At 34.9% G+C, this 15,269-nt stretch overlaps 1 protein-coding gene across 2 annotated transcripts in view; it reads right to left on the minus strand.

Moving 5' to 3' along the window:
* The window catches only part of SLIT2 (slit guidance ligand 2), a gene marked incomplete at its 5' end in the record, with an annotated part of 272,507 nt that overhangs the window by 16,129 nt on the left and 241,109 nt on the right, over positions 1-15,269 (minus strand). For both annotated transcript variants that reach the window (XM_082315199.1, XM_082315198.1), the window contains 4 exons: positions 3,164-3,294; positions 3,631-3,871; positions 3,963-4,100; positions 6,225-6,318. In XM_082315199.1, the coding sequence (XP_082171325.1) occupies positions 3,164-3,294; positions 3,631-3,871; positions 3,963-4,100; positions 6,225-6,318 (604 nt within the window). The remainder of the gene's footprint in view (positions 1-3,163; positions 3,295-3,630; positions 3,872-3,962; positions 4,101-6,224; positions 6,319-15,269) is intronic.

Genomic DNA, 15,269 nt, shown 5'->3' on the forward strand with positions numbered 1-15,269 from the left:
GGCTGTGTGACGCTTAGCTGCCTACTGGCATTAACCACAACACTATTTCACAATGTTATTTTAGCTATTTATAATTTTAGTAAACTTCAACTGTTTCTTCTAAAATTTTCCATACTGAATTGTGCCTGAAACTGATTTTTATTTTTCTAAGCAGACCAGATAGATAGTTTCCCAAACTGAAGGGAACACACTCCTATCTCTTACGCTTCTATCAACCCTGCTTTGCAGGTCATGACATTTGGCAGTGAGCTGGCACCACGTCTATCCATTTGTCATCTTTCTGAAAATCCACTGAGGCAAGGTGTTAAAACGTTGAAAACATGGAAGTCTGCAGAAACAGGAGGGTTAGATCTCCAAATTCTTTGTCCATGCTGGCTATATTTAAACACACAGATGATTAGCACCTTCCCTCCAGCTGTACTTTTGGGCTCCAGTAGTACTTGCTGGATCTGGGCCTGCCAACCCATTCAAAGAGAAGGTATTGCCTTAGCTAGATCAAGGTTACCTGGACAGAGAAAGAAACTGTGTGGTTCTCATTCAGAAGAAGCAAAAATTAGGCCTACAGAGAAAGAAGAGAAAGAGGTAGGACCAGACAAGAAATGGATGGTAGTAGATTGTATGGAAAACAGGACTGGAAATTGAATCAAGGAGGAGACTGAGAAGGACAAAATAGAGAAAAGGAAAAGTGAATCAGTAGGATAATGTAGATTATGTCCGTCAGCAGTTTTTGAGCAAAGATGATCGGATCTAGCTGGCTTAGGAAAAAATGAAGGGAGGGAAGGAAGGAAAGAAACCAAAGGGAGGGACTGAAAGAAGAACAGGAAACTTGACAGGACACAACTTTAACAGGTAACAAAGGTACAATAAGACAATATGCAATGAATGGGTGAAAAGAAGCTAAAGAACTGAAAAAGGGCAGGAGATGTCACAAACATCCTACGAAGGTAAAACAGAACTGGAAACAGGGATGGCTGGAAACAAAAGTTAGAAAAATAGGAATAGGTTGGAAAGGATGAAGGGATTAGAGTATAATGTGTAAAAGATCCTGTGCTACAATATACTCCTTTCTAGAACCTGAAATAGAAATTAAATAAGATCTAATTTGTACAGTGATCACTAGATACACAAACATATATACAAATGTGGAAATGTATACATGGCTTCCAACATGTGCACTTCCCTCAAGGGCAAAAGACTTCATTAGAGTTCATCTCAGTACCGTTACATAACAATTTTCAAATATCTCCTAGAAACTCATCATCATGCTTATGTGAAATGAAAGACAAGTTGTTACTACTACTACTACTACTATACAAGTGTGTATCTACTTCACTAAGCAACCGTGTCACCCTGTAAGACTTCATTACATTTCCCATCCCCTTCTTCACTGTGCCTGCACTCTCCACTTGTCACATAATTCAAAACAGCTGCTCAGCTATGTAGTGGAGATGCTTCTCATTGTTCTGTAACACGAACCTAATTGGGACTGTCTGTTAAATGATTACTTTGTTATTAATCCCTTCTACATTTATGGTTTTTAATTTTACCTGTGTGAGTATTGTTTTCCAATCTTTCTCTAGAAAACTAAAATGGACAAGTGTGAATTACCAGTATATACCATATTCCAGTAATACTGGAGAAAGCGTTAAATTGATGAGAAGGGAATATGTTTTGAATGGGAAGAAGTATTCTCGATAGATTAAACAAATGGGAGCAAAAATAACTTGAAATTACATATGATCCTGATTCCTATTTTTTCCTATTCACAGACAGCTGTACCTGTCAAAATAAAACCCAACAAAAATAACTGAACTCCTGACAAAACAATCTAAACTTCTTCTTTAGCACTATCCCAGATAGAAAAGAAAAAGAATCTTATTTTGAATTGTAGTCACTAAGAAAAGTGAATGTTTCATGCAATTTTAAATTTGTGTCAAATACTTCAATCTCCTTTAATTTATACAATTAAAATATATATATACTATTTCCACATGTTAAACCATTTAATGGAATTGTAAGTAAACCTTATGAAGTGCATATTGCATCAGAAAATAAAAGCAACCTTAAGATGCTTATTGTAAAAGGCTATGTTTTTACTAAACAACTTTATATTGTATTTTATAGGAATGATTTTTTTTTTCTGTGGAATGCTTTTAGTAACCTACTAAAGCCACAGTTCCCTTGGTGCTATCACCTAGCAAAGTTTATCATTGTTCCACTGCTATATAAACTTAAGCTTTTGCTTTTATGTTGCCATTTGAGTGCAATCATTTCTAAAAATAATTTATTTTCAATGAAATGTCCCTAAGAGAATGCAGAGCAATGTCAGCTGCTATAAACTCCAGCAAGTAAATATACACTATAATTTTACAACACAAAAGGTGTAAATACAGCAAGAAGAAGATCCAAGGAAAACTCATTTAACACTTGCCGTTTACTTCTGAATGTATTTGTAGCAACAATAGGGCAATAAAGGCCAAGAAGTGATGCCTGTTGTCTTTTTGCTTACTCTTGCAATGTCTGTCTGCAAATTCTTGAGAAGTTACATAAAACCTCCCTGGAAATTCAGGTGGTAATTTTTCAGCAAACCAGAGAAATTTGACTTAAAAAAACCCTGAAAAATTATACTCCAGAAGCAGATGTGGATTCTGTCTCTTAATGACTTTGGAAGCAAAAACCATCTCTTTTTCAAGGGTAGTGCCTTTTTTCAGAATCAAGTTCTTAGCTTTCTCTTCACTTGCCAGGGAAAAGTCCCACCTTATATGACTGCCTAACACAGAAGAGAAGAGAAACTTCCATTTCATTTCTGCTTATGCAGTACAGTTCTGCACTTTACCCTGCACACTAGGAAACTATTTGGCAGTAACATCATGGAAAAAACTCCACTTCCACACATGTGAGCTTTACACAAATGTATAAATATTCTGCTGAAAGCTAACTCTTACTCAGTTTTAATGGATCACATACATATTATCTTTCTGACATATCTGCATTAGAGTTATTTTCCAAGCCAAACCATGTCTTTTGGCAATAGGTTTTAAATGTCTGACAATACATTCACTTGCATATATTTCTTTTAACCATCTATTAAAAAATATGACTTTGATATAAGGAATTAATACATATTTTGTTTCAGTTAGAAATTTGTTTCATCTGGGTTCACCTGTAAATAGCAGAGGCTGGATAAGATCCTGTGTCATAACTGACCCTCACTCTACCCCGGTACAGCTCTACCGCTATATGATCTTTATCGCCTTTGTAGAGCAGGATCCCACTGTCTTCATCTGTGGCAATCTAGTTAAAAGAAAGAAACACTTAGAAAGAACTAAAAATAAATATTAAATCAAAATGCTGTATTAAGTGAATCTCTGAATTTACTGCCATAGTCTATTACTTCACTATAAAATTCTTCCTTGAAGGACAACCTGACAAAATTGTTTCTCTTCCTATTAATAAGCCCATCTACTTCAATATGAATATAGAGTTATTCTGAAGACTCTTCTAGATTTTTAGCTCAAGCTGTGAAAAGCTCTTTAAGTGAGCCAATGACAACTTTGGCTAATTTTCCACACCATGAAAAGTCATTTACACACTTTTCCAGATCAGAAGATGCAACACAAGCAATCTTACCTGTAGAGTGATATTGGTTTGGGGGCGTATCTTAGCTGAAGGGATTTGTAGATACGATTCTTTGTTGACAAAGTTTATACTGATCAGCTTTTCACATTTCTCACCCTGGTAGCCTGATAAACACTGACAGATTGGTTCACTCTCTTTTATGATACACTGGGCTCCATTTTGACATTCATAATTATCACAAGGGCTGGTGCGAGGCAGGACCATTGGTGGTGAAAACTCACAAAACAAGCCACTAAATACAAACAGAAAAAATTAGTATTTCCAAAAAAAAGCAACTTTGACAAAAGACATACATGTTTGTACTGTCTTCAGATCTTTCTCACCTGTATCCTTCTGGGCAAATACATGTATATCCATTAACTGCATCAGTACACTGTGCTCCATTTTTACATTTGTTGTCCTGGCAGTCATCAAAGTCAATATCACAATGCTCACCTACATATCCAGGTGTGCAATCACATCTGTGAAACAGGAAAGCAAGTGGGATAGCACAGTGCCTTTTAACAATACAGCGTGCTTATGACAAAGTTAAGGATCTATTGAATTGTTTAAAACTCAAGAAAAAAAAAATGCATTACTGTGACTTTGTGTGTAAAGACTATGCAGCTTAATCATGTTATTATATGGGGAATCCACATATGTAATGAATACAGGTTTGCTAGTTACACATGGTTACTCATCTGCCATTATATTGAAGAATTGTGGTGTAAATCTAGAGAGCCCTCATGAATCATTTTGACAGTTCTTCTTGGAATTTATGAGTAATGCAGAACGTTACAGGATGCTGTAAGTGGCTGCGAACACTAACAATAATCAATATGCTTAATTGCTGAAACCAAGACAAATAATCGAAGGCTTGTATAATACTGATGAATATTTTCTTTGTCAAGTGAACAGGTATGAATGGACCAATGCTCCATTTATACCCTTTTAGAGGTTATGCATATTTTTTTCTCCTTGAAGTTCCACCAGCCTGATTTACTATAAATAGCTCCATTGTTAGTGAAATAACAGAAGTCTCAAAACACATCTGCCCTCCTTGAGCCCGCACTGAACTAGAAACATCATGTCCTCAAGACAGTATGTAATGTTTTGGGAGTTTTTTGTTTGTGTGGTTGGTTTTTTTTTATCCCCATGCAACTCTCATTGTTAATGCTAGTTCCATTTCTTCAGGGAATTCTCATATAGAGACTGTGTGAATGCCCAGAACTCTGTGAAAAATGAATGGAAAAGATCACAAATTCATGCATCCACATGATTTAATTTTTTTTAAATTAAGATATATGTAATTGATTTCATTAGACCTTGTGATTCCCTCCTTGGTGTTGTTTGTTTTAGCGTCTAAAATTTGCTCTAAAGTGCTGAGTGATTTTAAATAGCTGTGTAACTTTAAATTAAATACTTCAATCAAATGTCTCAATTTTTACTCAACATATACAAATAAGAAAAAAGAATATAAAGCATGCTATTAAAAAGCTGACTAAGTGAGATACATGCTTGAAGTTACTGCATGTACTGTTTTCTGATTTAAAATCTCAGAAAGTAACATGGACGATTAATCATGGAATCATAGAATGGTTTGGGCTGGAAGGGACCATAAAGATCATCTGGTTCCAACCCCCCTGCCATGGGCAGGGACACCTTCCACTAGATCAGGTTGCTCAAAGCCCCATCCAACCTGGCCTTGAACACTTCCAGGGACGGGGCATCCACAGCTTCTCTGGGCAACCTGCTCCAGTGCCTCACCATCCTCGTAGTGGCAGTAAAGTATAAGATGCGGAACTAGGTTTACGCAAGTGGTATGAAGAAAATAAACATAACACACAACAATTTAAATCCAACAAGTTTTCTGTTTTCCAGTTGAAAACTATAAACTTCCTTTCATGTTCATTTGAGTATTTAATGTATTTGACTATTTTTTGCAATATTTTAAATAAAATAATTTAATACGTAGTAGGAATGATAATAAATAATCTGATTTTAGCACAAGAGCATACTGTGCATAAAACAGGTGCTTATGACAACAATTGAAAGCTGCAGGTTTCCTGTATTTATTAACCTAAAGCCTATTAAAAACACTTTAAATAGTGCATACTAATTAATTATGATAAGGATATGGTGTAATTAAAGATTAGTTTTCCTGGGGATGGACTTCTTTAGTTTGTACCTTCCAGTGTGCCTTCCTAATAATCTCTTTCACAGTTACTTCTCAGAAAGCAGTTATAATTATTCCACTTCAATTAAATGCAATTTAGTTTTTAATTTTTTTTTTCCTACTGACCAAGCTACTAAAAGGGTTTTCTACACTGTCACATAGACTAACTGCTCTACTCTGTGTTCCTATTTAAAATCTGACTGGAACTGGAACTGTTAAGGATCCATAAAAGTCAGTAATACATATTTAAGATAATAATGTAGATCTACATGAAAATAACGGCCTGTTCTGCCATAATGCTTGATAATAACTGAAATTAGTATTTTGAGAATAGAACTTGCTTCCACTAAAATAAAAGGAAAAGAAGTTAAGCAGGATTAAACCCTAGAAGTTTAGACTCAGTTGGACTGCGATGGTATTTCAGACTTACTTGTATCCTTTGGGCGTCAAGATACACTTTGAGTCATGCTGGCAAGGATTCAGGTTTTGAGCACAGAAATCTAGTTTCTCCTCACAGAGCTCACCTGAAATATAATGTATGTTGTCAATTCAGTGAAAATATCACAGTGACCTGAAAATAGCTGTTTCTATTTTACAAGTAACTGCTACAACTTTGTTAAAACTGAAAAATGCATACTTCATGATATAATAACTACTACCTTTATAATAAATACTAATAAATAAATAAATATTAATAAATAAATAACAACAATAAATACTAATCTTCCTGATTAAAAAAAATAGTTCCATGTCAATCATTTATCCATGGATATAAATGGTAGTCTTGTGAAAAAATATTATTTCATTTACAATATTTATCTAGCTCTGCTGTACAGCAAAACACTAGTAATTGAATTTCTTCTCACCAGGACAAACAAGCCATCAATATGCTTTTCTCTTATTTATTTCTAAGCTCATTACACACAGAAAAGCCCAGATTTGCCCTATAAGTAATCTATTACCTGAAAAAAACCTGTTAATATCACTGTATGCCAATACAATTCCAATTATCCCAAAATGAAAACTTGCTTTCTACTTTTTCTTAAATATGACTCCAATTTTTGCATTTGTTAATGTACCATAATTATCTATAATCTGCTCTGTGGAAAGAAAAGAAAAAAAAATGCCAAATGTCTACCCTTCCCTGCTGCTAGAAGCCTAACAGTGGATCTAATTTCTGACATGGGCTATATAATTCATAAAATATTTTAAAATTACTAAAATGTTATTTCATTTGCAACTTTATGACAAGGAAACACTTACAGGTGTGCAAACAGATCAACAATGTCTTGTTCCCTAACTAATCAGAAGATATCATGAATAGTGTACTCGCGAAGTTTATCACTGGTTTGTAAAACAGATATACTTATTCCAGCATCCATATGAAGAATATATGTATAATCAACAGGTATAAACCCTGTGCCTGCTGAATTTAGGCACTCACAGGTCTGTCAGGCCCTAAAACTATGGAAGGAGCAGGGCTGCCCCTTGTCATTTGTCAAGTAATAAAACATGAGCTAGTGAGCAAAGAGAAGTAGAACTATACACCAAAATGAGGAAGAAAAGAGCAGAAGATAGCAATGGATGAGCAGATACTTTCAGTGCTCAAGCTGAACTTTCCTTCAAAGAGGCACAATATTTGGTATCCCTCCGTTTTCGTTATCTGCGTGTAGTAGTGGCCTGCAGTGTAGTTAGCTGAAGAATCAGTATCTGCTGGAGGGCAGCCTGCGATTAAAATAGCATATAATGGCTTCACCCCTTTCATGTAACTGTTAACACAGTACTAAGGATAAGGACAGCACCACCATGAATACGGTATGGGAACGAAGGACAGACCTTTTAGGGACACAATTAGGGTAGAATCAGACACATGTAGATTGGAAAAAGGGAGAAAGGTATAGGATAATAACATTGGAATGGAGATTTTGGAGAGAGTATATGAATGAAGATATCTTCCAGAACGCATATGCATGTGTGTGTATGTGTATCAGCTCATCAGATACTACTGCCATTAAGCAGTAAAGTTTTTGACATTTTACACTGCTCCTTGCCAAGTGCCTAGCACTGCACAGAAGCTCCCTTCTTGCTTACATGGGCTTCTCTGGAATTATAGAAGTACACATCATAATAAACTGAAAGCAACATTAGATGGTTAAAGGTCTATTTATCTTTTTTTTTTAACAGGTTCAACATATCCTCCAGAGAAATTTGTCCTTTCCACAGCAAGTGTGCTTACTCGCTAGTGTTCAAAACTGCATATTGTGACTATGAATACTGACTACCCAGGACTTGAGACATTATTTCCAGGACTTATCTCTTAGGGTATGTAGAACTTATTTCAAATGAGAGACAAATAAACAAAAACTTAAAAGAGTTGAGGAACAGTCTACATCAAAGCAAGGACAGAGAGAAAGGCAAAACTGAACCAGAGCCAAAGACGGTCATGCTGGATAAAAACACATCTGAAACGTGTATGCTAAGTGTGGTAAGACACGGGACCTTCACATCTTCAAAAATGAGAGGAGAAGCCAAAACACGCTAGACAAGTACTTTGCAGCCATTCAAAAGATCCAGACTGGTTCTACACAAAGATTTTTTAAAAAAATAAAAAATTGATAGCACATTACCAATTTGCAAGTAGTGCAAATTTCCCTACAAAACCAAATAAAGCTTTGAGTTAACACAAGAAAATGGCCTTTGAGCACAGGCTACTTAACAGTCTTCAGGAAAACTGTCAGTAACAATGTGACTTAGTCAATATACGTAGGAAACTGAATGAAGATCAAATGCAGGCCACTGAAGATGACTAATACAAAGGATTTGAATTCTATCCTCAAAGCCTCTTCAAACTCTCAATGGACTTATTAGTCTGGAAATGTGCAACTGTTATGACTAGGTCAGTGCACAAAGAATCCTGAAATACCAGGGATTCTATGCATCCCACGATATATCAAACAAAAACCAGACCCCTTTCTCTTTTGAAAGGGTTTTGTTCAAACATACATATATAAGAGGAAGTAATTCTTCACATAGCATTTAGTCAATTTGCAGAACTTCTTGTAATAGCTGAAATCCGTTTAAAGGCCAGCAACATTTAAGAGTGAGATATAAATATGGGAACAGAGAATTCAGATTTTCAGGAACATGGAGTGGAAAAAGCAAAAATCGCTGTTTTTTTAACCTAGGTTATACACAGTCCTATGGCTTAGAAATGTATATATATGCCTACATATATGTGTATATATATGCATATATTTATACACACATACACCCATACAAATATCTTATTATGGCATATATTCTATATTGAATTACATGCAGAACTGCAAAATATATGACACCCCAATTACAAATAATAAAAATATGGCTGTTCAGTACTTACAAGACTTGGACAAAAACACCTCTAAACATTCCCAAGATTATTAATTCTAACAGTATATCAGAGACTTCATGGAAGTGACATATTGAGCCTGTCTTTCAAGCAGGGCTGGAGGTTTGCTGTTTCTAGTTAGAATCACAGTAAAAGTTCAGTGGAACCCCCCAAAATATCTAGAAAAAGGCAAATTAGGACTGGCATAATAGGAGCAAGCAATCTCACCATTGCTGTCAACTTTACTGAACTGGCATTAATTTTGCTACAGGATAGTAATTGGGCCATGGCTTAGATTATTATTGGCACAGACCTCTGAAATTTCTTGTGTGGCACACAGCTTTATTGAGTAGTGTCTATAACCCTCTCCATTTTTTAATTCCTCCCCACCTCCAAATACATGATTTCTTAGTTAGAGTACACTGCATTTCAATAGTCATAGGTTGATGGCCCTAATATCTTCTGAACTACACTGAAAGCTGAATCACCTCATGAAAAGCTCAGGGTCACTTGAAAGGTCTTAATTCCCAAGTCATAGCTGTGAATCCTGCATAGAGACCGAGGGTCAAACTGGAAGTTTAAGTTTGAAACAGGCTTACAGTTTTGAAAAATGTCCACTTCAAATCGTAAGATCAATGTTACACTACCAGGTCTACTGCAGCCAAATGGCTTGCAAACATCACCAGGTATTTTTGAGATTATGGTCAGACTTTGATCTGAGTACTCTGTAGAAAAGCGCACAGACTGAAAAAGAAGAGAAGCTATGATTCAAAAACCCACTTGTCTTTAAAAGACAGGACTTTTTGTGCTGTGACATCACAAGAGAAAGGAAAGTTTCCCCTTGCATTTGCAAATTGTATGCACTGTGAAATAATTCAGAATCATATCACTGGAGGGAGCTTTTGGTTAAACAGTCTGTTAGCAACTGGCCTAGGGAAGGAAACAGGAATCAAGGAAAGGGCATGGTAAACATGGTGGTCCATGTAGTGAAACAATAATTTAAAAAACCCTATGAACAAAAAAGTCAGTTTTACATAAAGTACAAACTTTCATTATAAAGAAAGAGTAGAATTCATGACAGACTTGCACACAGGGTCAATAAAAAGAAAAACAAGAAAAATTCAAGATGGAATCCAAAATATGTACATCAGATACTGAATTTCTGAATGAAAATATAAATACCAGAAGAGCAAACCAAAATAATCCAAGTGCGAGGTCTTCATTTGTACTGTTAACAGATTTATATTCTGAATGGAGCGTTCCCATAACCAAAACGTAACTGTTTGCAAAAGAGTTAATAGAAAAGGTAAGTAAAAATATGTGACGTGGGATCTGAACCACTGAAGAATAGTTTCCTGGTAAAGCAACATCTCTTTTAGCGTACTGCATAACCAATGTGTTATTCAGAATTTAACTGAGACAAAGTGAAGGGGAGAAAGTAATTTTGTTGAAATGAAAAGATAGTGATGAAAGTGAAACACTCATTGAAGGAAATATCAGATTTACCAAGTTACTCTCCTTGGCTTTACTGGAAGAAAATGTTAGAGAATTCCCTGATTTGGGAAGCATTAGACAATGTTTTAAAAACCATACTTCAAAATAATGAAAAAAGATTGTGAAACAAATGTCTCAATTCAAGGAAGCTTGACACTAATGTGTGTGTACATTCTTTTATTCATCTAATAATATTGTAACTGAGGCTTCTGTAAGAGCTTGGCTAAGTATGTTCTTGAAAGATGGGAACATTTCTATATGTAGGCAAATAAGCAACAGACTAGTTTGTTTAAAAATAAGCAGTGGATAAAGTGTCAAAAATCCTATGAAAAGCTTCCAAAGTTTAATTAGAACCAGCAATAATTCTTTTCATAAGACATCTTGCTTAATTAATCTAGGGAGCCTGGATTCTGGTGTGGAGTAGCACTGCCACCAGTGGAACTCTGTGTTGTCAGTACAGCCCAAATGAACACAACTCTCCAAGGTCAAGACTGGAATACTTACTGAGATTTTGCAGCTACGTATAGAGGATGATGCAGACTTAAACATCCAGACAACACTATTAAATAGTGATGATGAATTGTGTGTAATCCTTGATTAACTAATTGAAGTTATAAGTTTGCTAGATTCACAGGTCAGTTTGTTTCCTCTGTATATGTTAATTCACTCTTATGACTTGATGAGATTATAAATCACAGAGAAAGTTAACTCTGGATTTTCCAATATATAAAGACATGTAGTACAACAAATAATGAAGAACGATGCAATGAGGTGAAAAAGGATTTACATCACTGTTATTTTGAATAATTGGCCAATAAATTCAAAATACAATCAAATAAAGCAATGTCAGACACTATATTTTTGAATGATGAGGAGACCTCTAACACAAATGGACACGGGCTTCTGAATGTAATAGCACATTGCTAATTACAGGCAAACTTACTGAAGAAACAAGCTCAAAATCACTAGTGTATTAGCAAACTGAGTATGATATTAGAATAAAAAACTAGAGAAGAATGCAAAAGAAAGAACAGTCAGTTTTAATTATCAAAATCAGGTTTTTGCTAGAAGACTTATTTGCTGTTCCAAAGCCAAAATCACAAATATATATTACAGACTTACTGGTAATTGCTAGAATAGCAGGATTTTATATGTGTACATAAATGTCCACTCCAGTTTCTGAGCTTGGCTGAGATATATTGTGAGTCGACTTCTGCAGTATTTATGTTTTATCAATTAGGTATTATTATCTGAGTCTTTGACTGGAGGTCTCTGTTTAATTACTTCTGACTCAAATAGCCAATACAGTGTAGGAGTGGTTGGAAAACGTCTGTGCCATTTAACAAACTATATACAGAAAAGTGCTGCATTTTTATGAAGTCTTGAGTTTGATGAACAGTAGACAACATAAATTATTTAAAGTCTTCAGCTCATTTTTCAGAAAAGACAAATAAAAATATCTACTATAGGAGGGACAAAGTTGCTTACAGTCACAGTAGGATGCAGTTTATAACCACAAATCTGAACATTTTGTTGGAATTTAATTTTAAAGTCAAATTCTAGATCTGATTCATTGCTGGACTGTTCCTATCTTTCACCATTGCTTAACTCTGTTCATCTATGCACCACGCTTGTGGATCTTAGTGTAAGATGGGGCTTATTTAGTTTAACATTTCCAGTTGTTTTACATGTGCTCTTTGGGAACAACAAAGAAATAGTAACTTTAAGGCAGGTAAGCTGTAAGACAATTAAGGAAAACAAAAGGAGCATAGACCAGAATCAGTAATGGCAGTGATCAAACTAGTAGCAGGTAGCTCAGCTTGCCAAGGATATCATGTATATTCCCCCTTTATGAAAATGCAGTAAAATTACTTTAATACTTGAGCTTTTAATATAGAATAGTCATATGAAGTACATTAAGCTAGACGAAACAGAAAATTTTACAGTGAGTGATGAAAAGCAAGAGTAGCAAAGGTATCTGTATTCTAAGAAGCTGTAACTCTTATGTGTAGTTATTACAAGAATGAGGATTATGATCCTGATTTAATGAAATAATTACACTTTTTATCAAGTTTGATATGACATGATTTGCATTGGATTACTTGCATGCTTAAATTTTAGGCAGGTACGTATTGGATTACCAAGTGAATTGAAAGTAGTAACTCAACTCCTTTATGGTAGTAGCAAGAAGGCCATGCAATGAAGTTTTGGAAATGTATAGAAATATATATATATATCTGTGTCTAGGGCTTGCCTAAACTGAGATGATTACTTAAAACTATGCCTTTTTTTTTTCCTACTGCTGTCACAATTCAAAAGATGTCTGGCATGATAAAACTGACTAATCCTCCAAACAACTTAGAGACCATTAATAACTTTCATGTTCAGCTGGCAGGCTAATACATGTATCACATACACATCTGCTTCATTTTGGTGCTGAACTTAGTTCACTTCCCCTGGGTGTTTGATAATTTGTTTGTTAGAAATTTGTTCTTGATTTTAATATGTTATAGTTCACAGTTGTGTAATACATTTACAGCGACTACAGTCCTGTTTAGGATTCATTGCCTTTCTACCTTTAATCACATTTAAAGACATTTAAACTATCAGCAAGACTAATTATACACAGGTAACAGCTGCTTGAACTTGAAATGAAGACTTGAGTCTCTTCGTAGTAGCATCTTCCCTTTACATTCCATTTGAAAAGCTATTTTTCATGAACATAGAAGTTAAGTTTTTCTTTTAATTTCCAGAAGTATATCCTAAAATTCTGTAATTATGCTACTGGAAATCAGTGACAAAGCAAAATTTTATCCATGACTCACAGATGTCAAACTAGTTATTGTAATCTGCTTGGTTTTGTTTTGTTCTGTTTCGTTTTTTTTTAATTAAAAACAAGAATAACAAAGAATTCAACTTTTATATTCATTTATACTGAGCTTGCACTTTTTCTAGTTTTTGTTGGGACAAGTAGTCTCTTATAAAATCAACCAGTTTCATACTGGGGTAGTAACAGAACAATGTAGAAAAAATAACTTAGGAAGTTACAAGGGAAAGAAAAACAGGAGGACATCTTTGCTGTCCAGATAAATAATAATAAAATGCAAATATGGCAACATGTCTAAATGGAATACAGCTTTAAGCATGGAACACCTCTGGATGGAATCACTTTCTGGAAACATCTTGTTGTCTCCATCTGTTACAGAGAGAATTTAGGCTCTGAGTTTAAGTTGTAAGAATTATTCATCAGATGTCTAAATTAATCAACATAGATGGTATAATTGCAGCCTTGCTCAACATGCTATTTCATGGATAATGAAAATATTTTTATTACTAGTGAAATATTATGTTGCTTTATAGACTGCACAATATATTTATCAAATTAATGGCAAATACACTACAAGATGACTGACTGGCTTTTAAAACTAAATACGTAACTTCATAAATATGTTGTCATGATTGTGTTAGCTCTCAGATTGTATAGATGATCAGATTGTACAGAAGATGGTTTATCTCTGGTAGTGAGATAGGTGTTAGGCAGAAACTTAAAAAAAAATTAAAAATCAGGAATACTCCAAGTCAGTGTCATAAATCCCTCCACTATTACGTTTCTTGTACCATAGTCTCAGGTTAATGCGGTCATTTCAGATTCTATAGATATTTACAGCAAAAAAAGGCCACAGAAATGATGAGCAAGATGACTGCCATTTTATACTCCAGCATATTTTCTAGTACCATAATCTAACAAAGAAATTAAAGCAAAACAGTGCTATAAAACAGAGAATACATTAGAACGGAACCAAGGTATGTCTTTAACGTGATGAGACTAAAGATTTCAGAAGATCCACCATGTAAACTTTTTTGTTAGTCCTATCAGTGGCTGCACAGATTTTTAATACATCTGAAAAAAAGACAATGAGGGTAGTATTAAAGTACTCCTGTGCAGCGATCTGCACCTTCGACAACATTCTTCTGACATGTATTCACAGCAAGAGCCAAATGCCTAATTTGAGGATTTGCAGTGAGCTTTCTAAATTATATCTATATACGATTTATTTGATCATTTGTAAGAACTGAAATCCATGCACCTTTAAGGAAAGGAAAGTGAGAAACCAAAGTAAGTGAAAATAGGCTTAAAAGACAACTGACCTTTTTCCACTTCATTCAGATTAGCAGCTTGCAGTGACAAAGACAGAAGAGACAAGAGACTTTTTACATTGTAATACAACAGCATAGCACATTAAGCTAATGCACAACTATAGCAGCAGAGAGGTTGATATAGCAAAATGAAGCAAGCTTCAGAGTCTCACCTACAGCAGAGCAAAACAAACAGAAAAGGTAAGAAGTACATGCCACTGGTGGCATAAGAAAAGTTTTACTTCTGGATCAGTTAGATCTGTGATCTAATGACTGATGATAATGAGCAAGAGAAATGATCATCTGTAATCTATAGAATGTACATAAAATGATCTGAAGTTTACTAGACTGAGGTTAAAATAAAGGAGATGATAATGTTAAGAGAATAGCAAGGTTAAAGAGTGCAGGACATAGTGAGGTATTTTAAATGTGTTACTTCTCAAGGTTTCATCAGACACTCTGAGTGTCTGCTGA

The sequence above is a fragment of the Platalea leucorodia genome, assembly GCF_965183815.1.
Source record: "Platalea leucorodia genome assembly, chromosome: 6".
In the NCBI taxonomy this organism is placed as follows: domain Eukaryota; kingdom Metazoa; phylum Chordata; class Aves; order Pelecaniformes; family Threskiornithidae; genus Platalea; species Platalea leucorodia.